General features: G+C 45.7%; 1 protein-coding gene across 2 annotated transcripts in view; it reads left to right on the plus strand.

The window, feature by feature from the left end:
* Window positions 1-27,831, plus strand: part of PDPR (pyruvate dehydrogenase phosphatase regulatory subunit) — a 795,794-nt gene that overhangs the window by 403,101 nt on the left and 364,862 nt on the right. For both annotated transcript variants that reach the window (XM_078670675.1, XM_078670676.1), the window contains exon 10: window positions 20,852-20,976. In XM_078670675.1, the coding sequence (XP_078526801.1) occupies window positions 20,852-20,976 (125 nt within the window). The remainder of the gene's footprint in view (window positions 1-20,851; window positions 20,977-27,831) is intronic.

The following is a 27,831-nucleotide window of genomic DNA, read 5'->3' on the forward strand; positions in this document are numbered from 1 at the left end:
CACCCCGACGACGGGGAATGATTCAGGCATGTGAATCTATGAAAGATACCAATACTGGATAACTGCAGTTACAGGTAAGTAACGCATTTCCTAGATTTAGTCACCATTGCTGAGTAATGGCAATTTCAGCACTTCTGCACGCTGGAGTTTCCAAGGCAGCTCTCTCTCGCAGAAGCATTTCATCTCAAGAGGAAGTTGGGCTTCTTTTCCGCTTATACCACTCCTGCCCCTTGTCCTCAAGAAGATCTGGACTGACTGGGCCCAGGTCACCCATGTAGCTCCGGATTAGGCACAGAGAGTTTGGTATCTCAATTCCTGAGCATGAGCTTCGGTTCCTCCGTTGAGCTGCCCCTTTGGGAGGACCTCCTGTTGCAGCAACAGGGCAGGGTTCTCCATCCGAACCTGCAAACTCTCCACCTACATGCGCAGAGATTCAGCATACAATTGAGTGTTCAACCTCCCTCCCAAAGTGTGCGATGTTATTTTAGCAGCCAGGCGTCCCTCTATGAGAACAATAAACCTACTGATGGAACAAATTTGTGGCTTAGTGTGTTTCAATACAAGTTGTCCCTCTGTCTCCACCCTTGCATCTGAAAGAGACTATTATTTATAGATTCCTTACCTTAAAATTACCCCCATGAATGACGTTGCGGTGTCTACTAAGACCCCGCCCCTGCTCGCTGACTTCACTTCTTTCTTTTTCCGCATCAGCCAGCGCAGATCTGGAGAAAGCGGTACCCTTAGTCATTTTTTGACTAAAACTTTCTTGACTTTTGTTAACATCTTTTTTGAGTCATTCAAATCCTGGTGCACGAAGGGATGTCCCATCATCGGACCTGCTTCAAGCCTTTTGACTCCTGTCACCAGTTGATATCGGTCACGGACCCGCACCTCGTTTGCTACTGGCGCCTGGAGCGGGACCATGACCCGAAGTCGTGCTCCGACTGCCGGGCCATGAACCCGAAGTCTTTGCTGGAGCCGTCCTAAAAGCTTCTGGAGGTCCGGCAGTCTGCTCTGCGCCACTCGATGTCCCGGTCGAGAGGGAGGTCGCGGTTCCAGTTGCGGAGTCAATACCATCATTCCTCCCCGAAGTCTTAGTCATCGGGTAAGTCGAAGCACAAGAAAAAGACGAAGAAGCACCATTGCTCTTCGCCTTCTCCCCGTCCGTCGGCCGATGCGACACGAAACGTGGAAGGCCGTCGTCCTTCGGCTCTGCCCGCGGAGCCTACTGGAATGGCTCCGAGCTTCCCCCCCCTTCCTGGGAGCCGGAGTATCCCCTGCCCAGCTTCGTGCTTTTACGAAGCCCTCCACTCCATCTTTAGGCAGCCCAACTCCACCAGTGCGCCTTCGGGCCCCGCAGACTCTGCTAGGGGCTCTAGGCCTTCGATGCTGGCGGTTCCGGCTTTGGCGCCGCAGGACCCCCAGGGATCCAGACCTGGATCCGGATCGGTGCCAGTCGACCTCCCAACACCTCCCCAGGCGCCGATTTCTCGGACGACGCCTCTGCCAACTCCGACGCCATTCGTGTCCCCGGCTGGCGTTGACCCTGACATCCCCCTCGACTAGGACACAGAGCCAGACCGGCACCGACTGGTACTTTTGTACCACTGTTCTTCACTGGCATTCGTCATTGCCCTGAGTGGCAGTCAGAGGAGGGTGAGGAGGACTGGGAGGGGTCTGTTGACCTTCTAGCAGATCAGCTTGAAGAGCCGGTCTGGAGAGAGGAGTTTGGTGAGGCCAATGGTCTGGATACCTCCCCAGATCTTGGTATGTTTTCTCCCCTTAACGTGGCCACGGAGGATGGAGCCTCCTACACTGTGGTTTTGCGTAGGGCAGCTGAAGCCTTGGGCCTTGAGCTTCCTACAGTGGTAGTGAGGACTAACCTCCTAACTGAGGTGCTTCAGCCGGCAGCGGCCTCTTCGGAGCCCCTGCTGCGGTTCAATGAGGCCCTCACAGACATCCTTCAGGGCACTTGGTCCAAGCCCAGCACAGGGGCCTCTTTGGATAGGATGATTGCCCGACCACGGCCCCAGGTGACCCAATTTTCCTCTCCCAACACCCTACCCTCGAGAGCTTGGTGGTCCAATCCTCAACATCCAAAGGCGCGTTCCCTACTGCTCCCCCGATAGGGAATCCAAGAAGCGGGACCATTTTGGGAAGATGTTTTCTTCCGCCAGCTTAGGACTGCAGTCGGTGAACACTGCATGTCTCCTGGGCCGGTACACCCACTCTGTGCAGGACACGATTGTGCAGGTGCTGCCAGAGTGCCTGGAGGGGGCCCGGGCGTACTCTCCAGTGCGGTCGCAGATGGTAGCGACACAGCAAAGTTCACCATTCGATGTGGGCTGGATACTGCTGACTCGCTGGGTAGAACAATTTCTACGTCAGTAGCCTTGAGATGGTATGCCTGGCTGAGTTCCACTGGCTCCTCCTGGGATGTCCAATCAACCTTTTTGGACATACCCTTTGATGGCCGTCACCTGTTTGTCGACAAGGCAGTCAATGCGCTCAAGCACTTCAAGGACTCTAGAGCTACTTCCAGATCCTTGGGCCTTGCTGCCACTTCTCACCCCATTCAGTTTGCCTTTCGCCCCTTTCGTGGCTACGGTAGGGGTGCCCCACCACTTTCCACCCAGGGCCTCAGGCCTGCGTAAGCTATCTAGCTTCTGCGTGGCGGGGGACCCAGTGCCATGGGTCTGGGGGCCAGTCCACCAGTGCCCTCTCTGCAGCAGCCTCCAACCCTTCCTAGTCCGACTTTTCAGGGCCACCAGTTGCCCGTGGGTTGCAGGTTTTGCCATCACCTCCATCACTGGCACAACAACATGTCCGACAGGTGGGTTTTGCAGATTGTCTGAAGGGGCTACTCCCTCCCCTTCGAGACTACCCCTCCCTCCCCTTCGAGACTACCCCTCCCTCCATGCCACCAACACCATCGCATGTTGGAGGATCACTTGACTCTTTTCTGTCAGGAAGTTACGGCTCTCTTGGCCAAGGGAGCTATTGAGCAAATCTCTGTGCCCGAAGTAGGTCGTGGTTGCTACACCCACTACTTTCTGGTACCCAAGAAGGAACGTCAACTGCTTCCTCTGAAAGGAGAAGTTCAAGAGGTTAACCTTGGCTCAGGCCTGGTTGGTAGGGTTGAACTTGCAGGACGCTTAATTTCACTTCCCCATTCTGCCAGCCCACAGGCGTTACCTATGGTTCATGGTAGATTACGAGCATTTTCTGTTTACCGTGCTCCCCTTTGGCGTTACCAGCACCCCTCCGGTGTTCACGAAAGTGATAGCGGTGGTCGCAGCTCATCTGCGCATATTAGGGGTTCCAGTCTTCCCCTATCTCAACGACTAGCTGTTGAAGGCGAGCTCGCCCCAGGCTGTCGTCTTCCACCTCAGACTATGGCGGACCTCCTTCATTCGCTGGGGTTCACTATCAACATGCCGAAGTTACACCTGATTACCTCTCAGAATCTCCTTTTCAGCAGAGCGGTTTTGGACACTGCGCACTTTCGGGCCTATCCTCCCGAACCACGACTCCGGTATATTCGGACTATGATACCGATGTTTCAGCCTCTATCCATGATTTCGGTGAGAATCACCCTGAGGCTGCTTGTCCTCATGGCCTTCTGCATCCTGCTGGTGGATCATGCCAGGTAGCATGTTTGGGATCTGCAGTGGGAGCTGAAGTTCCAGTGGACGCATCATCAGGGGAATCCAGATAGGGTCAACGGCAGATCCCTCTCCCTTCCCCAACCACAGTTCACATTGGTAACACAAGCGTCACTCCTGGGAATGGGGCGGCCACTTGGGGGAGGCGGAGATCAGGGCCTCTGGTCTCCAGCAGCGACCGGGCTCCACATCAACCTGAAGCTCTGAGAGATTAGTCTTGCACTAAAGGAATTCCTTCCTTCTGTCGGAGGAAGGGTAGTGGAGGTGTTCACGGACAACACCACTGCCATGTGGTACTGCAAAGAACAGGGCGGAGTGGGGTTGTGAACCCTTTATCAGGAGGCTCTTTACCTCTGGATCAGGGCATATCCCTGGTGGTTCAACACTTGGCAGGTTCTCTGAACGCCAGGGCGGACCAACTCAGCCGCAGGTGCATGATGGATCACAAATTGAGTCTTCACTCTGAGGTGGTGCAAGGTCTCTTTCAGCATTGGGGAGAACCTTGGTTAGATCTGTTCACCACCGAAGAGAACGTGCAATGTCAGCAGTTCTGCGCTTTGGAATTTCCAAGGTGGCACTCGCACTGCAACGCTTTTCGTCGCAAGTGGAATTGCAGTGTTCTTCTTTTTTTTTTTTTTTTTTATATTTTTTATTTTTCAATTTACGCACACTTTAAACATTATACACTATTCATCATTAGTTAAGTTTCCATTAATTCATGTCAATCACAGATATACAGTATCCAATACATTTCGCTATCCTGTTCAAAATTATATACAAACAAAAACGACCATACCTCCACCAATTTCAACTCCACTCAACCTAATCCCTCCTTCCATCTCCTTATAGGCTCCCATATTCTCAAGCCCATCAATTTCCCTCTCCTTCCTTTTCTGGCATATATATTCTTCTCTATGTTGTATGATGCTAATAAATTAGCGAGCCAACACTGCATTGTCGGTGGATTCTTATTCAGCCAGGCCCTAGCTATTATTAATCTGTATACCGCCATTGCCACAAATATAAACTCCCGCTGTACACCATCATTATCCCTGCCAACCCCTAGTAAGATCCAAGATGGAATAAGCTTAATTCGGATCCCTAATACTCTACCCAGAAACCCCTCAATATCTCTGAGCAGCGTATGGAGTTGCAGGCAGGTGGCAAATATGTGTATATTGTCAGCTTCGGTGGCATTACATCTCGAACAGGTAATTCCCGTGGTACCTCCCCATTGTGCTATCCTGGCTGGAGTAAAGTAAAGTGAATATATGGTTTTGTAATGCTGAGATTGAAGGGGGGATGCACACAATATCGTTCGACCCAGATCTAATGATTCCTGAAACCAGCCTATTTCTCCACTTGTTTTCTCCGCCCACCTATTACTATATTTTTCTAGATCATCAGTTTTCTCCTTTACCAGACTCGCATAAAAAGAGCGTATCGATCGATCCCCTGGAATTGCAGTGTTCTATACGCCTTTCCGCCAATACCACTTCTGCCCAGAGTGCTGAAGATGATGAAGCGCAACTGGGCCCAAGTCATTCTTGTTGCACTGGACTGGGCACGAAGAGTCTGGTATCCTGAGCTCTTGAACATGGCCATGGGTCCTCTGATCAGACTGGTCTTCTGGAGGATCTTTTGTCGCTGCAGCAGGGGGCGGTCCTCCACCCGAATCTGTCCAGCCTCCACCTCCTTGCGTGGAGATTGAGCAGCGACAGTTGACCGCTTTCTACCTTCCTTTCAAAGTCTGTAATGTTATCTTGGCAGCCAGTTTCCCTCCACCAAAACAGTATACGCCTGTAGGTGGAACAAATTTGTGGCATGGTGCACAGCAAAGGCTGTGGATCCTCTTTCTGCACCTCTTTCAGAGCTCCTTCTCTTCATTCTTTCTTTGGCACAGCAGGGCTCTACTCTGGGCACTCTTAAAGGCTATCTTTCGGCCATTTCAGCCTTTCTTCGCCTTCCTGATCCTACTCTTATCAACTCACCTATTGTAAATAGGTTTCTTAAGGGCCTTACTCACCTGTTTCCTCCTATTCCTTTCGTAATGCCCCTGTGGGACTTGAATCTGGTTTTAACTTGCCTCATGTGTGCTCCTTTCGAGCCACAACATAATTGTCCTCTTAGACTCTTGACTTTAAAGACTGCTTTTCTGGTTGCCATCACCTCTGCTCGCAGGGTGAATGAGCTTCAGGCTCTATCTTCTTAACCTCCTTTCTTTGAGGTCATCCGGACAAGGTTGTCCTTCGAACTAGACCTTCTTTTCTTCTCAAAGTGGTTACCTCTTTCCGCATAGGACAGACCATCACTTTGTCCACCTTCTTTCTGCCCCCGCATCCTTCCAAGGAGGAGTAGAGACTCCACCGTCTGGATCTAAAACGTGAGTTATCATTTTATCTGATCGCACCAAACAATTCTGGGTGGACGATCAACTCTTTGTTGGCTATGTGAGCGCTAAGAAAGGTCGGGCCGTGCAAAAAAGGACCAATTCTCGATGGGTCGTCCTTTGCATTAAAATCTGTTGTTCCTTGGCGAAAAAGGAGCCTCCGGTAGGACTGCGTGCCTATTCCACCAGGGCGATGGCAGCCACTACTGCTTTGGGATGTGAAGTCCCCCCTCAGTGACAGCTGCCAGGCAGCCATGTGGGCACCTCTGCACACATTTACTAAACATTACTGCCTGGATAGTCAAGTCTGGAGAGACGGCTTCTTTGGCCTTTTCTGTTCTCCGGGACTTTCTGGTGTGATCTTAGTTCGCAGACCCACCTCCAGGGTTGGTATTGCTGGGGTATCTATTCTAAGGTAAGGAAACTATAACTAAAAATCTCTTTCAGGTGAACAAGTTACTTACCTTTGGTAAAAATATATCTGTAAGAGACATATATCCGTTATAGATTCCTTACCGGCCCAGCCATCCTACCCTTTCTGCGAACTGACTTCTAGAGTGAGGGACTCCCTTTCAGGGCTCCAGTTATGTGCACCAGTGGCCAGTGTCTTGCCTGTTATGTTATGTTATGTTCTAGGAGCTTTTATAGCGCACTTATACCCAAAGATGTCCTGGCACTGAGCACTGACTCACAGAATCCAAAAGGTAAAATATCTATACCTAGAATCGCCAAGTCTTCAGCCCCTTTCTGAAAGAAAGGAGCTCCGAGCCATTCCTAAGATGCAACGGCAGACTGTTCCAGGCTTACGCGGCACAAAAAGAAAAGCTGCTGCCGCCCCAGCTAACTTCTTTCACTTGGGGGACAGTTACTAGCTTTCCTTCGGAGGAGCGCAGCGCTCTACCAGGAACATACCATTCAAAGCATCTGCTCAGAAATTCCGGACCACAACCCATCAATGACATAAACTGTGCACAATGCTTTGAATTATGCCCGTTTTAATACTGGCAGCCAATGCAATTGCCGAAGTCCATCTCGAGCTGAGACAAACCTTGGTATGCCTGCGCATCTGGCATGGAATGTTGGGTAAAGAACTGACATCAACGCGCAGGGGTGGTGTCTAAGTAGTCACTGCAATGTCATTCCGGCGACCACGCCGCCAACAACGGACGCAGAGTCGACTGACCCGCACTTACCGACGTGCCAGGGTAGTGCTAAAGAACAATTCTCCGGATCAAATCTGATGCCTGGGGGCAATTAGAAGGTAAGGAATCTATAACTAATATATGTCTCTTACAGATCTATTGTTACCGAAGGTAAGCAACTTGTTCTTTGAGTACAGTTACAGGGTACCTTTCGGACATTTCAGCTTTCTTGCGGTTCTTGGATCAACCGTTCCTGTTCAAGTCACCCATTGTGACACGCTTCCTGAAATGTTTACGCATTTCCAACCTCTTCTTTCCTCCAGGGCTTTTTAGTGTCAACAGTCCACAGACCCACCTGAGGGGAGATATTTCTTTGGTATTTATTGTAAGGCAAAGCATCTATGGCTAAAAGTCTCTATCAAATGGACAAGTTACTTACCTTTGGTAATGCCTTATCTGGCAGAGACTCTGTCTAGCTACATATTCCTTACAGTCCCTCCCATCATTCCTGTTCTGCAAACTGTGATTTCCATCTTAAGAGATCCTTGAGGACCTCATTCTGACACACCGGGTTTATACCACAGTATTGGTTTGTGCTTCTGGCATGGGAAAAAATAGCCATGAAACTGAGGTCAGTGCACCGGGGTAGTGCCTATATAAGCACTGTGACCGACCCCAGTGACACCACCTACCGACGCGGAAGGCGGCTGCTCATAAACATTTCCATTTCACCTGGGGAATAGTCTAAGGTAAGGAATCTGTGGCTAGATCGAGACTCTACCAAACACCACGTTACCAAAGATAAGTAGCTTGTTCATCATGTTTGTTAGACCTGGCATGATTGGCGTAGATGTTCCTTGTATTTTTGCCTTTGCCTCCTTTGTTTTTGCTGCGTTTTGGACTTCGTTTTGCTAGTCTAGATGCTCTGTGCTCTTTGCCACTGCTGTTCAGTGCCAAAGTGCAAGTGTTCCTTTGTAAATTATTGTTATGGATTCGTGATTCGATGATTGGCATATTTAATTTACTAGTCAGTCCCTAGTACAGTGCACTGTGTGTGCCCAGGGCCTGTAAATCAAATGTTTCTAGTGGGCCTGCAGCACTGATTGTGCCACCCACGTAAGCAGCTCGTATATGTAACTCAGGCCTGCCATTGCATAGCCTGTGTGCAGTCTAGTGCTGCCATGTCGACCTGGCAAGTGCACCCACTTTCCAAACCCTAACCTTCCCTTTTCTTACATGTTAGTCACACCTAAGGTAGGGCCAAGGTACCCCTGTGGGCAAGGTGCAGTGTATGTGAAAGGTAGGATGTGCCCTGGTGTGTGTGGAATGTGAATTACTACCAATTTCCTTTTTCACTATTGTAAGGCTATCAGTCCCCATAGGATAGAATAGGGAGTTTGCTCATAACATCTTATGAGCATTACTGCCCATGGAGACAAGATAGGAAAATAAAGTTTAGTATGACAGAACTCGAATGTTAAAATGCATCTTTTAGTGAGGGTGATTTTTACATTCTGTGTTTGAAAATACCACTTTTAGAAAGTTGGTATTTTTTTGCTTAGCCATCCAGTGTGCCTCCGGACTGTCTGGCTTTGGAGTGACAGGGGCTGGGGGGGGGGGTGTGCAGTGGCTCCAGAGAGTCTGGCTGAGTCAGGGCTGGGCTGTACAGACCTGGGCTGCTTTTAGAGTAGGGGGAGGAGATTTCCTTTTACCTGAATGGGCCTGGTCTAGCTTCCACAATGCTGTCTCCACCTCCTGCCAGAAAGCTGCAACAGAGAGGACATAACTGGTTTTGACTGAGCACAGGGGTGCTCTGCCACCAGAGAACAAAGGATTTTGCTGTAAAAATATCGGGGGCCAGACCCCAGATCTTTAGATCACTTCTGGGAATCAAGAGGAACCTTTGCCAAGGAGAAGAGCTGGAGAAACTGAGGAGGAATACTGCCACTGTGCTGATTGCTGGGTAGACCTGCAGTGGCTATTTTCTGCCTTGGAAAGGGAAAAGGACATTGCGGTTTGCTGTGTCCCCTGCTTGAGGAAGATCTCCAAGGGCTTGAAACTGAGCTTGCCTCCTGTTCTGAAGTCTCAGGGACACAAAGACTGAATTCACCACCTGCTCCCCTGAACATCCTTTCTGGGAGTTCTGACCTGCTAAGAGCTGTCTGCTGTTGTTTTGGTCCTCTGGAGGCTGTTTGCCGCTGGGAGCTGGAAAAGTAACGCAACTTCGAGAAGCGCGATGCATTGCCGAAGAAATCGTCGCAGCGCCTGCCCACGGCTTGAGAAATCGCCGCACTGAGTGCACTGATCTCAGAAGTCACCGCACCGATTCCGACGCAAGCCCTGCTGTGTGGCTGCAAGAACCCATGTATCGTCCCGGATCATCGCATCGAGGTGCCAGATCTGCCACATCGTTGAGGGACGCAGTAAGAAACCGACGCATCACCTCCCCCGGAGCAAGGAACCGATCCATCACCTTCCCTGAGTGTAAGGAACCGATCCATCACCTTCCCTGAGTGTAAGGAACCGATCCATCACCTTCCCTGAGTGTAAGGAACCGATCCATCACCTTCCCTGAGTGTAAGGAACCGATCCATCACCTTCCCTGAGTGTAAGGAACCGATCCATCACCTTCCCTGCAACCCTTTTTGGTTGTGCACGCAACGCATCCAAGGTACTTTGTATGAAAACTTTTGCATCTGCAATTTGCTTGGAACTGATCTATTTCTACCATTTGAAAGTGATATTGTTATTACTGTATTGAGGATTTTTGTCGTTTTGGTCTTGTTTTGGTTTAAATAAAGAGTACTTATTTTTCTAAAGTGATGTGGGTCCATTTGTAGTGTTTTCACTGTATTACTGAATGTGTTCACAAATACTTTACCCACTGCCTCTGAGATAAGCCTGTCTGCTCGTGCCAAGCTACCAAGGTGGTGAGCAGGGGTTATTTTAGAAATGTATCCCCTTACCCTTACTAGAAGCAAGGGTCCCTATTTGGACAAAGGCACCTACCTCTGTCAACTAGAGACCCCCATTTCTAACAATGTTTAACCCCCATGTGACCAAATTCGATCAGTATCCTGTCCCTCTTGATCCCTTCCCAACCAGCCTGAATACCAAGGAGAATGCTCTTGGGGGATTGAGGCACAGGATTACCAAATATCTCATTCAGGCGGTTACTAATCTGCAACCAGTACACTTGGGTGATGAGGTACTCCCAGGCCACATGGATGAATGACTCCAATGGCTCACCACACCTTGTGCAATCTGGGTATGGGTGTCTTTCTATGCAGTGCAATTGGCCTGAGGAATAGTAAACCCTGTGAAAATATTTAAATTGAATCGACCTCAACCTTCCAAGATAACTCATTCGTGAGCAGTCATTTTTGTGTCATGCCAGTCATCATTGTCAATTTCGCCAATATCTGCCGTCCACTTGGCTCTGAGTGTCAAGGGGTCACAGTTGTTTTCCACTAAGGTTCAGTACAAGCCAGATATGCCCTTGTTCTCAACATTTTCCATGGTCAGTTTATTTTCTAAGGGATTCAGATCTGGTATTGGATTTCACCTGTGTTTGTACTTGTCAATGGCGTGCCTCTGTTGCAAAAATCGGAAAAACTGGGACTTAATGTAAGTCGTAGTCAGCATTCAAGTGTGTGTAGGATTTCATCTGAGTCACAGCGCAGACATCCCCCAGTTTAGAAATATTCATGACATCCCACAGCCGTAAACCCGGCAGCCTGTTGACTTCGGGGATCCAGTTACTGAATCAAAGTTTCTTTGGTCAATTTTCTATCCTATGACACTCACCAGCTGTTAATGACTAGTTATGTAGTGAGTGGGAGAGAAACTTCCAGTTTCCTGTTATAGAGTTGTGTTAATATGCCATGGTGTTCCAGGCAATGCAGTACTAGCTGCAGGGCTGGGTTGTTTCTATTTAGAGAAAGTATTTGGGCAGGCCAGTAGTGAAGTTGGATGCCCCGGGATCCCCAGTCCACCTTTGTAGGGTGACTGGACACATTTATTGAATTCCATAGAAAGGACGTCCAATTCGATTCAAACGTTATGTACAGGGCCTCTCTACCCATTATAGAGAGCTTCAGTGTTTCACAGGTCTCCATTTGCACTTTGAGTTTATTCAAGAGTAGATAGAATATTCAGATTCCAGCTTACTTCTGAATCTAGGCAAATTTAGATCCCCAAGTACTTAAAAGACCCCACCATGATCTTTAGATTGAGGATGTCTAACTCCCAAAAGTTACCAGGTTGTGTAAGGGAACCTCCTTTTATTTAGGCCAGTTTACCTGCAGCCCCAAAGCATTGCCATATATTTCAATAACGTGCATACGTTTTGGAATTCAAAGTTGTGTTTTTTGTATGTACAATAGGATGTCATCCACACAGAGGGCTATCCGGACTTTCAACCTCCGCCCCAGTCTATACCCCTCACCTGTGTATCATCCCTAATCCAGCAAGTGAAAGGCTCCATTACTAGAGTAAAGAGCAAAGGGAAGAGGGGGTATCCCTGTCGGGGAGCACCTTTCAATTGGAAAGGGGCGAGACAATGCCCCATTTACTCTGACTTGTGCCTGGATTAGAGCAGCTGTATGTATACCTGAGTTCATCCTCTCCAGGACTTTGTGCAAAAAAGGCCAAGAAACATAATTGAAGGCTTTTTCAAAGCCCAGTAGGACTGTCGTTGTTGGTTTCAATGATTTGTCAGTGTCGGCAAGGACGATATTAAGACGTCTAATACATTATCTGGTCCCTCTGTGTTGAACACTTTTTGATCCCACCCTATTAATAATTATGCTATTTTGTATATCGTGATGGCTAAGACTTTAGCAAGAATTTTTTGCCTACGTGTTTATTAATGCTATGGGCCTTTATGAGGGGATTCAGCCACATGCTTTCCATGTTAGCCTGAAGTGCCTCCTGAAACCGGCAGCTGAGCGGGCTTACTAACCTACTATCATACTTCTTAAAAAATGAAATGGTAAACCCGATGACATGGACATGACAGCCCTAATATTTCAGTTTAGGATATTGGATTGTGCCATAGATTATGAAGTCAGTTAGTGATTAGTGACCCTCTTTGATCCCCACGTGACAGAATTGCCTGTGTCACTCCTTTCCAGGAGCATCGATATTTGACGTCCCTTGGGGGACTTTAAGGGATAAGTTAGTTGATTGGGCAGGCCCAGCCGGACATTGGCACGGAATCGTGGTATCTGCGTTTCGTAGTGTTTGACTATATTGTTCAGGGCAGCGTCCAGTATCCGGTCAATTTTGGGCAGTGCCAGAGAAGATGCATCAAGGGGCCTGTGCCCCCGCAACCTGTCCAGTATTATTTGCTGCGTTCAGGGAACCATGTCTGTATTCTGATGGGTGTCCAATACCAGTAGGAGGCCACCCTAACCGTGATCTCTGTATTAGATGCATTATGTGCAGTGTGCTAAGCCCTTTAGAAGATGTCCTCCATTCTTTGTGTATAAGTTCCCCACCCAGCTCCTCCTCCCAATGCCTCTGCCCTGGGGTCTTCTCCATGGGGGCCAATTGTACCAGCATTGCATAGAGCTCAGTGAAATTATGTCAGTGGTCTATGTGTATGCAATTTGATTGAGGGATACGTGATCCAGTGCCTGATTTGAAGTAGCTGAGTTGCTCCAACTCGGGCAGGCTGTAATCACGTTGTAAAACATCAAAGAGGATGATACCAGTTATGTCAAATAGATACCCCACCCATTTGCATCCTCAGGTTTGCCATTGTCGGAACATCTTCTCTTGGAGGCCAGGTGTAAAGTAAGGGTTGGTTAGGATAGGGGTCATCAAGGATGGAAAGGAGGTCAGTCCACTCTGCTCTGCCACCCAGTCCCATGCTGTCAGAGCTGCCTTCGTTATCGGAGAAGAGTGTAGGCCCCAAGGTCTATGCTTCCTAGGGAGCCAATGCACTTTCCACTTGGGCATACCCACAACTGTCTGATCCATGGAGCACCAGTGATTCTCGGATGTTTCCCGGCCCCACTCCACCAAGTATCGGAGCTCTGATGCCTGGTAATATTGAACAATGTTGGGCACCCTCAAGTCACCCTCCCTCGTTAGCCTGGAGCTCTAGATCTGATTCATGTGAGGCCTTTTTCTGCCCCACACAAATCTATTGATATCAGCCTTCAATTGCTTAAGAGTGTTGTGCGGGGGTTCAGTGGGAGTGTTTGAAACAAGAACACCACCCTGGGGAATATTGTCATCTTCAAGGCTGCTGTACCGCCCATCCAGGAAAGCAGGAGTTTGCGTCAGCAAGACAGGTCTATTCGAAGTTGCCAGAGGAGCCCTCAGCAGTTGATCTCCACCATACTGGGAGCTGAGCGAGTGATCTGGATTCCCAGGTAGGGGGTGAAGGTCTCCACCCACTAAACCGGGTACTGAGCTGCTATGGGCACAATGGACCATTAGGTTAAGCATCTGTGATTTTTTAATGTGAACCTTAAACCCGTAGACCGCTCCGAAGCTTTGCAGCTGAGCTAATAGGGCTGGGAGAGACGTGAGCAGCTGTGTCAGGGCCACTAACACATTGTCTGCGTATAAGCTGATTGTGTGCGTCTCTGCGGCAAAACGCACCCTGGTGATCGCTCCATCGGTTATAATGCACTGTGCCCAGGGCGCCATATATAAGGCAAACAGGAGTGCTGATAGTGGTCATTCCTGTCTAGTTTTACTTTTTGTATGAAAGGGATTGGAAGATACCCCGTTCACCCTTACTGAGGCCCTAGGGGAATTGTATCCACACCAGAACCCACTCAAATGTGTGGTATAGGTATGTGCATCCTATTGAATTATTTTTCAGCTTTGATAGCAAAGAGAAGTGTTTCCCTGTGGGACCTCTCCACCCTATCCATAATATGTAAGATGCGTTTGGTGTGATCCCTGCAGTTCCTGCCAGGAATGAAGCCTGATTATCATGGTCTCTCCATTGGGGTATGTAAGGGCGCAGTCTCGCCGCTAAGATTCTGGTGAAGAGCTTGGCATCTAAATTAATCAACAAGATTGGTCTAGAGCAGGTGCAAAGTTGGTTATTCTTCTCTGGTTTGGAGAGGGTTGTGATGGAGGCCACCAGCATGGACTTTGTAGGGGACCCACTGTCCACAAACAAATTGAAGAGCTGGGTTAGTAAGAGGGGGGGCTAGATTGTGACTGAAAGTTTTATAGGATAGGGGGGTTAAGCCGGGTCTAGATGATTTGAGGGGCTTCAGTCTAGTTGTGGCCCATATCACCTTGGTGACATTGATAGGTTTCTCAAGACTTTCGGCTTGTAGTAGCATGAGCTTGGTCACCTCTGCGTTTGCCAGAAACGATGTAATCGCGGTGTCACGGAGATCTTGGAATGAGTACAGAGTGCTATAGAAGTACCTGAAAATTGATGCTATGCCATTATCTCCCCACTCCACCTCACTGTGCTCGTCCAAGATAGTGTGGACCCTATCATTATTAATTTTATAATGTAGCCAGTGGACCAGCGGTTTGGCACATCTGCTGCTTCCTGTGTAGAATTTGTTTAACACGCAGCAGGGCGTACTCCACTTTATCTAGATCCAGTCATTTAAGTTGGGTTCGAGCTGCCTCTAGTTTGCGCCACACCCTTGGTGCTCCTGTGCGTTTGTGTATGGCTTATAGCTCCCTCACTGCCTCTAGTTTCTGCTTTGTCTTCCCTCTAATGTTCTTCTCAGTAGCAGAGAGAGCTATGAGCTCCCCTCTGATTAGCACCTTCAGTGTCTCCCACAGTGTGTCTATGTGTGTGTCCTCTGTGTCATTTGTGAGTCATTAGTGAGATCCATATTGATTGCCTCTACAACCTCCCTATGCTGTATATTACTGTCTCGAAGTCTCCACCTCCTGGGTGTCCTCTGCAGTAAGCATGAGCGCAAAATCCGCTCCGATCGCGGATTTTGCGGATTTTCGGTGAATCCGCGGTCCGCGAACTCTCGCGAATTCACCGGAAAATCCGCAATCCGCGATCGAAGCGGATTTTGCGGTCAAAAGTTCAAGCCTAATGCCTAATTTACGATGGCGCCGGCAAGCTGCCAGCGCCATCCTCAAATGGTTACTTAATTAGCTTCAACAGGAAGCTCTAACAGATAAGATAAAGCAGGGGCTCGAGCGCCTGCTTTATTTTATCAATTGGAGCTTCCTGTTGAAGCTAATTAAGTAACTTTTGCAGGATGGCGCTGGCAGCTTGCCGGCGCCATCGTAAATTATTTACATGGGGAAAAACGGTGGTGTCTTCTTGAATAAATATGAAGGGCAGGGTTCAAATTCTGGCACGACGGTCCTGGCACAAAAAATAAACCTCAACAGGAAACACTTGCAGATATCAATAACGCATGTGCCCTAGTTGAAGCTTAAATTCAGTGACTCATTCATCAGCCCAAAAATAATCGTGAGCGTTGTGGAGGCTGGGCAGGTGTGTCGAGCACGAGTCTGTCTCTTAATCTGCTGCTCTGATCGGTCTCTGACCTTTTATACACACAAGCGCCATGTGCGCTCGCATGGAAGCCCCGTCCGTTTGGCCCCGCCCGAGCTTCTGTCTCTTAATCTGCTGCTCTGATCGGTCTCTGACCTTTTATACACACAAGCGGCATGCGCGCTCGCATGGAAGCCCCGTCCGTTTGGCCCCGCCCACACACTCGAGGAAGCCCCGCCCCCAAATCCGCAGATCCGCATAATCCGCGGATTTTGCGGATCCACGATCCGTGAATCCGCAAATTCGTGAATCGTGGATCCGCAAAATCCGCCCATGCTTACTCTGCAGTAATGCGGACAGAATGGCATGGTCAGGCAGGGACACTGCATCTATTTCTACGCTCTGCAGGCGTATCTGTATTGCGGGTGTACCCAATAAGTGGTCTATTCTCGCATATGTTCTGTGGGAAGCAGAATAGAAGGTATAATTCCTGCGCTGAGGGTGCTATATTTGTCAAAGGACCATAAGCCTGCATTGTTGTAGGCCCCTTGAAGATACGGCCCCTGTTTGGCCTTAGCAATGACCAGAACTGTACAGAGCGTGGTCCATGATCAGATTGAGAACACCTATGACCAAGACTGCAGAGTCAGGGGACTACAGGACCCAAGGGACAGCATCTAAAAGGAAGTTCTCCTGGTGTGCGCTGGGGGCAAACACCAAAGCTTTAGTGAGGTGTAGGCTACCCATACAAACCCAATAAGCCAAATGTCTGCCCTTAATATCAGCTATTTTGCCCAGGACCTCCCCATGAAAATTCCAGGAGAGCAGGATGACCACCCCCTCCCTTTTCGCTGTTCCCAAGGAGAAGTATTGCCTGGTGAACCATCTGGACCTCATCCTATGTTCCTCTATGGGCAACAAAGGTGTCTTGTGAAGAAGACATACATCTCCCCCTTCTGCTCCAAGAGGGAAAGCACCACCAATCTTTAGGTGAGGTAGTTTATGCCTTTCACGTTGAGGCTAATCACTTTGCCCTCTGTAGTATTTGACTAATGAGTGTTAAAAACTCTGACCAGAAGTTGCTTCTGAGCAGCAGAAGGATTACTCAGCAGGTGCATGAGAGTGCTAATGGTGGGAAAAGAGACAAATGTGTGTGTCCACACACCTATGTTTTCTGACAAAATTTTCAGTCATCTTTGTGGTTTTTTCACATCCGCACTATGTCTTTTAGATCCATCTACAGAGTGAAGTGATTTTTTCCTGCTTCTGGAAACCTTTTCCAGTCACAATTCCTTCTCTCTTTGAGAAGTGCTCACCATGTGAAAGGGAGAAGTTGGCCCTGTTCCCTCAAAAAGGTCTGTGTGGTATGCATCCCAGCTTCACATGCTCTTTTGATTGTGACACATGCCAGAGTATGTCAGAAACCACTAAAAGACTGAGAAGGTATAAAGCTGAGAGGCGGCTCCAGTTTATACAAGTAGAAGCAGAGAGAAAAAAAAGATGATGATGGAGGAAATCTATTTTCATGTGGCCTTTGTAAGTGAGACAGCCCTTGAAGAAGACTCCCCAAAGGGGAGATGTAAAGGCAGAAGACAAGATGGAAAACATAATCAATATTGTTATTCCGAACGTGGGCCAAAATCACAGTTGAGACTTACATCATAGATGTCAAGGGCTTTGGTGCCTACCTGCTTGCCATCTAAGGTGGGTTCAACACCATTATCTCACCCACTCCATAAGACCCAAGGGCATTGGCCTCCCATAGATGGAGTGCTGTCGAAGGTGTATTGGACTCACCTTCACCGTCAAATAAGTCCAACAGCTGATGTCAAGAAAGTGGTGCTCATTGTCAAGGAAGTCTACACCACCTCCACAGACCATGAAAGAAGTTGTACAAAATTCCCTCTCTAACGACATAAAGAAGACAGACAATGGATCTCTCTTTTTGGATTTCCATGATAATGTGAGGCTCTCCTTTGTCAATTTCAGTATCTTCATCAATGTCTCTTGACTCACTAAGACTTGTGTCTCTTCACCAGTCACTGACACCAAAGTTTTGTACGGCTTCTTTCTCTCCAAGACCAAAAAAGAGAAAAACAGTAGGAAGCATATCTAGACCTCCTAGGCATTTTTACCACCTCTCACTCTGGTTTTTCATCAATTGCCACTGAGGCCCTTGAGATCTCGCTTTCCATTCGAGGTTCCCATTCAAGAATCTCTGCAGACTTTACAACATTCTCTACCAAGAACTGTGTCCATACCATATCTACATCTCCAGTGGGAAGAACCAAGAGACAGCCTTCACCTCCTTCTTGTGCTCCGTCTTCATCGAGAGATATGCTATACACCCCTGAGAAGTCTAGAAGGTAGAGATCTCTGGCGAGATCTAGAGCTCCATATTCTCATATGGATGATTCTTATTCTTCCCACAAGCTTGTATCTCTAGCAGCTTCTCCTTTTCATATCTCACCTGTAGATGACAACATGTCTTTTTGTGAGGTCTTGGCCAGAGGAGTTTCAAACCTCAACATTCTGGAACATCCTCATCCTTATCCTGCAGTGTTGATTGTCTTGGATACGTTACAACCGAGGGTGCCTTCGTCAAATAATTCCACATCTAAGGCAAAACAATTGCATGTGTGTAATAAACTTTCTAGATGTGTACTTTCATGACCCAGTAGCTCCCCACCACAGTAAAAATACTTAACATTTGTGATTGGGGAAGATTACTACCAATACAGAGTCTGTCCGTTTGGTCTGAAATCAACTCTTTGCATCTTCTCGATAACTATTGCACTGATAGCAGCCCACCTCAGGAGAAAGGGTATCTTCATCTCTCCCTACCTGGATTACTGGTTTCTGAAGGTCCACACTTCGCAAAAGATGAAACAAGACTGCATGTAACATGCATCTTGTTGCACACATTAAAGCTTTATTTCAACCTACAGAAATCAAACCTCTTTCCAGTTCAGTTTGTCCTTCCTAGGGGCATCTGTGAGCACTGTAAACAGAAAAGTGTTTCCTTTTGATAAGACAGTGTCATCTATACGGGACAAGTGCGGTCTATTATTTAGAGCTAACAATTCAACAGGCAGACAGTTCTCATTGTTCCTGGATGCAATGGCATCTTATATTTGCATTGTCCCAAATGCATGCCTACAAATGTGATCCCCGCAGTGGTGTCTGGAGGAACAATGGTGTCAAAAGATGAACTATTGGGAAAACTATTTGATGCCGACCACTGCATCAGTTCAGTTTTTATCATGTTGTTACATCAGTAAAACATATTTGTGAGGAGCCCCTTTCCAGGAAGAATCTCCTCAACAAACTATAGTTTCAGATGCATTGCTGACAGGATTGGGTGCTCAATTGAATCATCAAGGACATTGGACAGAAAGAGAAAAAACATGTAACGTAAACTCCTCAAGCTGAGAGTAGTTCATCTAGCCCTCAAAGAATTCCTTCTTTCCCTGTGCAAAAAGACACTCCTGATTCAGACAGAGAGCCCCACCACCAACCATTGTATCAACAAGCAAGGAGGCACCAAGTCTCAACTGCTGTCCACAGAAGCTCAGTCGATTTGGCAAAGACTACACTCCGAAAACAAATCACCTTTGATAGGCTCCTAAAGAGGGTTGTTGATCATATGGACGTTGACACTGGCATCCTGGGTTTATAACTATGGATATTATATATGTTGATTTGAAGTCCATGCACGTAGCGCAGAATTATTCAAGCGTTTATGACTTCAAGATTTTTACTATGCAAAACTAGAACTTCAAGTAAATAGTGTTTTATTCCATGGCTCCCAACCCATTTAGGTTCTAAGTGGATTATGTATCATATTAACATTTGAAATACATACTGACTGAGGGGTTTCTAGCTTTATCTCAATTGCTTATGCATGAAACACTTTTATTACTTAGGGCTAAGAAACTTCTGCAGTGGAAGCTGCAACAGTTGCCTAGATGTAGAACTGTATCTTTGCAATAAAGTGCATATTGTTACTGTTACCATTAAAGGGGATTTATAAAAACACAACATTTCATATTTCTATGATATTTGGTTGATATTAAGTACATTTCCATTTTTAGTGTCTAGAGCATTGCTCCTGAGCACCTATTCTGTTTTTGTGTGCCATTTTTATTTGCATGTCTTAAGAGGCTCGTTGTGGTACGTCCAAGCCATTGTGCTTTGTGTTTTTTCTTTTTCCTCTTTGAAACTTTGAGTAACTGTTGCAGATACATGAATTTGTCATTCTCACGACTCCCACGTCCTTCATTAAGAGTGGCCTGCAGTGGTATCTCCTAAGGGCGATACTGCTCTCCGCAACTCTGAGTGGTTCATGGTTTCTGGATTAGAACTTTCAAGACCCAAAACACCAGTCCAGTTTTACCAAGTGCAAATTTGCACCCAGACAAAAATGAGGCTACTGACTGCAGGACAGAGACATCCCAGAGAGCCAAGAGCCTCTACAACCCACAGACACCCTCAAGACCGCCCGCCCCATGCCCGAGCCCTCTCACAGATGTTAACCGCCTGAGCAGAGTAGATGATAATTATCTGCTTTAAAGCCCTCAGAATCAGGGGAAAACTGTTAAAAGGATCAGATAATTCAGGTTCCAGAAAATTATTTCCAATTAGAGGGACTTTAACTTTGACACTCCTTTATCTCAAGGAGAGAAACTAGCCTTTCCAGCATCAGTGTCTCGGCGTAGAGATAACCGGGAGATCGTAGTGGAGACCCAAGTGTGTTGTTTACTCCTTTTTCCTAATTGGCACTTTTAACCCTCTTTTTCCTCTCATTTTGTCAACTTTTCTCTTTCACCCTAGACCTTTCTCTCCCACCACTATTTCTCGGCCATTAAGATGTACTATCTAACCGTTCACTTAACGTGCTAGTGGATGTTGTATGACTACTACTTTTCGGCCATTTTCAATTTACTCATGGCATGGCCTACACTCATTATGTCCCTTTAGCTTCACCCTTGCCTCCTTTAATTTTTCTTTGTTCCTTTTCCTCCATTAGAAGCAGTCTCTCCTGTCTCAATAAATGCATCTGCCCAGTCTTTGTTTTTCCACCTTAGCCTTAAAGGTCATAGACACACCACTTGTTGGTTATTTGTCAAAATCTAATTTTTCCTGGTTCTGCTCTGTTCTGTATTCCTGTCACCTTCAAATTCTCATTGTTTCTATGTAGGTTCCTGGCAGAATGGATGGTGTATGGTTACCCGCTGGATAATGTGTGGCCATTGGACCTTCGGCGCTTTGGTGTTCTACAAAGTAGCCGCACATTCCTGCGTCATCGAGTCATGGAAGTCATGCGTAAGTACATTTCTGTGATTTCACTTTGAGAAAAAGTTCAGGTACATAGGACACTTTACTTAAAAATGTACTGCATCATGTTGGATATTTTTGTAAATTCCAGGCGATGCTTACTAAATCTTGACAGTCACTTCACAATTCTCGCTTCAAGAGTGTATTGTTCTTAGTGGAGGTAACCTTTTCTGTGACAGTGCTTGTGCTGAATATTAGAACCAGGGAACACTCTGAGGTCACACTATAATTATTTTCCTTTGTATCCAGGATCAGACATGGATGCCTGCTCTGAATAGCAACAAAAATCTCCAAGTCAGAGAAAATGAACATGCATGCCCATCACTCCAATTAAATCTTCAGTCTGTACCACCTGCACTCCACACCACGTCCCATTTTTAAGCTCAGTCCAAGAGCTGACCTAAAAGGCAAATGAGATCAGAAGGAGATTCTCAAACACAGTAAACAAAGTGAAAAATAAAACGGTAAAGCCAAGGCAAAAATTATTTTCACAGAGAATTCATATACCCCTTCCTTCAGCAGATGAACATTCAGGGAATATATACCTGCTTGATAAGGACTTTTCACTAGCCACTACTAATAGCGCCTCATCAAGCCTTTGCCTCACAGTTTATCCTCATACAAAACCTATACTATCTTTGCTTATATACCTTGATGTAACCTTTTACAATCTTTTTACCAACAAAGCAAATAAAAGAAATTGAAACATCTACCCCTTTCTTAAGAGTACCCAACAATATCTAGTTTTATGGCATTTCTAACGCTCATGGCTACCACAATACTCTGCAGCTTGAATGGAAGAGCCTCTTGTGTGAAGGCATCATGTTGCAATATCTTTAACTAGATACAGTAAAGGAACTGTTGTATTGAAGAAAAAGGGCTCCTCTAAATTACTCCCTTTGTATTATTGGTGGGTGTAACTTCAGTTATTGGTAAATATCATTAGATTTCGTATTGAGCCATACACATACATAATACCTACATATTATTTTTCACTCATATTTTTTTTCAAAATTGTAATTATCAAACGCTTTTTCCCTTTTTTTCTTTTTGAATATCAAAACAACTTATTTTATCAAATATCAGTAACCTACTTAAATTGGAAGGAAAGATAATCCTTATCTACCCACAAACCTCTCATACAGTATACACACCACACCTTGCTGGGGGTCGCCTAACTAGTTGTATGTCTGGCATAATTTTGTTGTCTGGTCCCAGGAGTGAGCAGTCAAGGCATACATTGTTAGCTGTTGTATTGAGTACATGTTTCTCTTTTTACTTATAACTAAAGGGACAGTTAAGAGCTGCACGGTGCTGCAATTACCAGGTCTGAAATTATCAATTCCAGATGGTATTTGAACCCCTGCACATTGCCAATTACTAATTAATGTCCCCATAATGGGGGACCCCCATGAGAATATGGAATTATTCAGACCTTTTTTGTAGTTGGATTCCCCATTCTGCAGACAGTTGTGCTCCCATTTAGCACCTTCCCTGACAAAGTAGTGAATGGAAGTGGGGAGCCTATGCGGGGCCTGGAATGAGGAGGGTGTCATTGGCCAGAACAGTTTGTGGATTGGCAGTTAGGAGCATTGCATGCCCTGTGTGCCAAAGGAGGAGGCTGGTGAGGGAGGGGCTTAGCTTGTGCCTGCAGCCTCTGACCGATCTGTATGTAATTTAACCTGCTAGTTTTGTTGCCAGTAAAATCAGGCCTGATGTTCCAGCACCCATTAAATGTAGGTGCAGTAATCGCGCCTCTTGTGATAGAGATGAGCCAAATTCCTGCTGGGGGCTCATCATATGGGCTCTACCTGACCTATAATCAGCCCGCCCATAAGGTTAAAAAATGATTCAATTGTTTTCTTACAGATAGATCTTAGTTAAGATAAATCATTCACATCACCTATCTTATGCCTGCGGAGCACCCCAGAATTACATCTCATCTCTTGGTTTATTTACAGTGTACATGGGAACTCTGAGTTCCATGACACCAGTAGACATTGTTTGTCGATCAATAGGCAAAAGACACACAACTCTACCCGACGGCAACCAACTCCGATTCCATCTCATATGCAACTTTCTACTGGAAAGTGTTAGTCTTGGTTGGACAGCTTGGCTTTAAAGCGCAACCCAATTCACCTTGAATTGCTGCTTCTCTACATGGATGACTATGCATTCAAGATTTAGCCATGGCTAAATTACTTAGCCCTGTTTCAATCTCTCCCATTCTGAACTCACATGTCAGATATATATTCTTTTAAATACTCTTTATTGGGTTTCAATAAGGAAAAAAATGCATAACTATTAACTTACTCTTACTCTCCCTCCTCCTGTCCACCTTCACAAAGCACTCCCTTCACCCTTGTATATAATTATATTGTATGTCATTTTCATTATAGTTCACTTTGTGATGTGTGAGATATTTTTTGTTCATACGAAGCTCCCCGATAACAATGCAACCAGAATTTACAGTGCCTCTTAGGAACTTCACCTACTTCGAAAAGTTAAAGTTTTATTATTCAAGAGGATTTTAGATCAGTGATGTTGTTTTAGTCCAATCCCCAAATGGCTCTAAGCAAGTGAGCATGTCCCACCCTCTGGACGGAAAAGAGGGAATTTGTCACCCCAAGAAATTTTCTTGACAGTGATAGAAATGGTGCATTTTACAGTTCAGTTTCTCAAATTTAGTGAATAAAAGCATAGAATGAAGAGGCCGATTTGAAGAGGTACGAATGAAAAATTCCAATATTCGATGGTCTTCACAGTTCTCAATTCTAATGTTTGCTTATTTTAACAAATTGTGTACGTTAATAAAATGAAGACATAATGAAAATTCACTGAAAACACAGCTGGTAAATACTTGTGCCTGAGAGCTTCTTTTTAAAATAACATTTTATTATGGTTTTATGTAAACATAAATCCAAACCACGTTGTGTTTGGGGCAGCATACTATGCAGAGGAATATCCCCAACACGTTTCAGCATTTGGACAACATCCTATTTAGCATTCACAGTAATAATGAAGGGCCCCACTGCTCAGACACTTCGAACCACTAGCCAGAAGTAAACACTTGGACTCCTCCCAACTAAACTCCCCTTCCCTACCATGTCAAAAGCTCCACCTCATATTTTGTTCCCCTGAGAGTACTCCCAACATCTAAAAATTAGTGTCCTGGGCTTTTTTTTTTGCGAGGGTTAATATCTCAAAAAGTCACAGTACTCAGAGTTTGCAAGTGACATAGTAGAGGTAATGATGTAAGGTGTTGTATAAGACTTCCCCTACCCCCAAGCAACCTCAAAGAAATTCTTAGTCTGCTGTATGTCATGTGATCAATTTTCCAAGATCACGTTATGCCATAGCACCACCAGCAGCAATACAGATTTGTACTGCCCGGGCATGTAAATTTAAAACACACATGTCCATCTTTTTAAGATAATGCATACTGCCTTTAGGCCTCAGTAGGCCTGCCTTTAGGGTGACTTACAGATATTAAAAAGGGCTTTGCCATTAGGTTAAATAGAAAGTCGAGTTTGCTGCTTTAAACTGCTCTGCCAGCCTGCAATGGTGGGCTAGGAGTCAACCTTTCCTTTTTCAGACTTATGGTGACACAAAGAGTGCTGCAATTCATGAGGGACATTTACCTTAGAACCCCGGGGTACAGTATTATAGGGACTTACAAGTAAGTTAACTTAATTGTGGGCTGTCCAATTAGATATATATCTTTTACTGGCAGAGCACTGGCACTGAGGCCTGTTTGGCAGGACTCCGTGCACCTTCAGAAGCAAAGAAACCTGCAGCATCAGTCCAAATGTTAGGCGGTAATCATGCACAAAGAGGCTTTTGCTTCTCTTCAGAATCAGTGCCCAGTTCTTGTTTCATCTGTTTCTGGTGTTTCCATTTCTCAAACGTGGTAATGTTAGCTTTGACCATCTTTTACAGGGTAAAACCCAAACCCTTAGTGGAATTGAAGGAAGACCGGTTCTTTTCAAATGTTGTGAATTGTGTGATGGCATTACAGGGCTATCAAGGTGTAGCACCAAGTGCCTCAGTTGTGTAAATGAGAGTCTATCTTGTTTGGTCACCCCCCTTAAAAAAACAAACCTTTTGCATTAGGCATTCTCCTGTTCTCCACCTATTGCTTTTTATCCAAAGCAGGATTGAACTGTAGGTTGTGGTGCAAAGGAGTTATAAGGTAGTGGAATATAGTCAGTCCTGCCATTACTGCTAGCTTATCCTAGACCTCGAGTGCTGTTTTCATGATGTGTGATATAGTATAGATAGATAGATAGACAGATCGGGGTGTCTGTTCTTTAGGTAGCAGTGGCATGCTCCAGAGGGGTTCTGTGGCCATGGCCTTTTCCATATGAATCCAGTGTCTTTAGAGACCTGTACAGACCTCTGAACTATTACATGTAAATGCGCTGCCCAGTAATAATATATGATATAAGAATATGCCGGGTTGCTTCTTTCTTTAGGTGACATAAGCAATATTTACTCACTCTCACTTTACATTGCCCTTTATAAACCTTGAGCGTTCTCTGCAGGAATGATATTTCAGTCAGCCGAATTGCTATGGAAATGGAATTGGAATAGGTAAAGTTCGCAAGTCAGGACATTCAATTTAATATCTGCCAGCCAGGATACATACAGGCCTTTCCATTGCCCCAGATAAGTGAGTATCTGGGGTTTCAATATGGGCCAGTTTCTTCCAGTCGGCTATGGAGGCAGACACGTTGAGACCCAGATATTTGATAGATGGCTTCATCCAGGCTAATGGAGTCTGATTTTTTAATGCCTGAACTCGCTGAAAAGGTATATTGATGGTGAGTATTTCCGTTTTGCCTAGATTCATTTTAAACCCTTGTTCAAATAAAGACAATGGGTTCATCAAGATTGGAAGGTTATTCTCAGGCTCTGTAATAATTAATAATACGTCGTCTGCAAATAGACTTATTCAATGTGGCAAATCCTCAAATCAACTTTTAGGCTCTTAAATCTGGAGTCCATATTAAGTTGCACATGCCAGGGGCTCAATTACTAGGGCAAACGAGTGCGGATGGGAAATCTTTGCTTTTCCCAAATTTATCTCATTAGAGCATAAACAATTGACACACAGTATGGCTGTAGGCGCATGATAGTTAGATAGGGTCCACCCCTTCATTCTACACCCCATCTTTATCATTGAGAAGAAATCCCTTAGGAAGCTCCAACTGACTCTATGAAGCGCTTTTTTTAACATCTAGTGTCACAAGTAAGGTTTGAATTACTTTCAGTTTTGCCTTTTCAATATGGTGGTATTCTGTCTGCCCTTAAAAGAACGAACCTGGTCCGTATCTACCAACGATAATACTATCTTGTTTAGCCTGTTGGTTAGGGTTTTATTAAAAATTTGAACATCCAAATTAAAGAGTTCCATGGCACAGTATGATGTGCAATCTTCTGGTTTTTTTCTTGTCTTTGGAATAAGATTAATTTCTGCACTGCATTGTGACTGTGACACCATCATTCTATTTGAAGAAATTGAACTAAACTGAGAAGGAGATCTACATTATCTTTATAGAAGGCCCAGGGTATGCCATCTGGTTTGGGGGTTTCATCAGCTTTATTGCCAGCAAGATCTTCTGTTTCTCTAGTGACTTGTCTGACTTCTCAAACCAGGCTGGTTTTATCGTGCTGTCGCATGTCCATCTTCGAAGGTCCTCTGCATAAACTCTGGGTACAGCCCATTTAATTTTTTATAAAATTGAGCAAATGCGTTTCTCGTACCCTTTTTATCTGTGAAAAACGCACACTATTCAAATCTAACTTGCGCTGTGTGATCCTTTACCCTTTTGAGTACGAAGGCACGGTGCCAATAATCTGGTCAGAGATCATGCTCCCAACAACGCATGAGCTGTTTAAGCAAACTTGGATAGTCTGGGAGACTAACAAATAATCTATGCTAGTGTATGTGCCATGAACAGCCCAACAGAATGAATAATCTTTCACCCTTGGATTGGCAAACCTCCAAACGTCACGTAATCCCTGTTCTGATTTTCTGTCATTTTCTGTCTTTTTCTTGAGGAAGATTTTAGTGTGACCTGCAGCTCTGTAGATCTTTCAAGTGTTTGTGCCCATGCTAGGTTTAGATCTCCCCGTCTCCCTCTAATACCATATAATTCTCTACTATGTTTAGATGGAAATCTTCATGTTATGAATTCAGCCCTTATATTAATAAATGTATAGGGCCTTACCCCTAAGGACACACAAAGGATCAGTATTCACCTATTCAGGTCCCTGGTGGTCATATCATTATAAAAGATGGACACCACAGATGTTTTTATTTTAGTGTACACCCGAAACTGCTCCATGTTATATTTATGTGGCATAAGTTGAGTGTCTGTCTTCAGCAGATGAGTCTCGACATCAGCACCCACCTGTTCAAGTTATATCTCCAGATCTTATGCCACTTATTGGTGGAGTTCAGACCCTAACAGTTTGCAAAGTAAAGGTTAATGTACCTCCTTGCATGATGAATCATTGTGCCCACGGAATTGATTATGTCTCAGTCTTGAGGATAGACTTGGACCTACTTCCCTCCCCCACTCCAAACAAACCATAACAAGTAATGTCAATGGTCCTAATTCTTTTCTCTCCCACCCAACCCCACTCAACCCTAAGCCCCGCACCCACCCCACCCCACTCAACCCTAAGCCCCGCACCAAAGCCCATTGCCGTCATCCACCCAACACCTCGAGCATCCATCACTAATAGATGGTTTTAGGTTTCCATTGAGATCCATCACCTGCTTCGCTCTCTTGTACCTAAATTGTAAGAAGAATGTACAAAACAGAATGTACAACA

The sequence above is a fragment of the Lissotriton helveticus genome, chromosome 12 (genome assembly GCF_964261635.1).
Source record: "Lissotriton helveticus chromosome 12, aLisHel1.1, whole genome shotgun sequence".
NCBI lineage: Eukaryota > Metazoa > Chordata > Amphibia > Caudata > Salamandridae > Lissotriton > Lissotriton helveticus.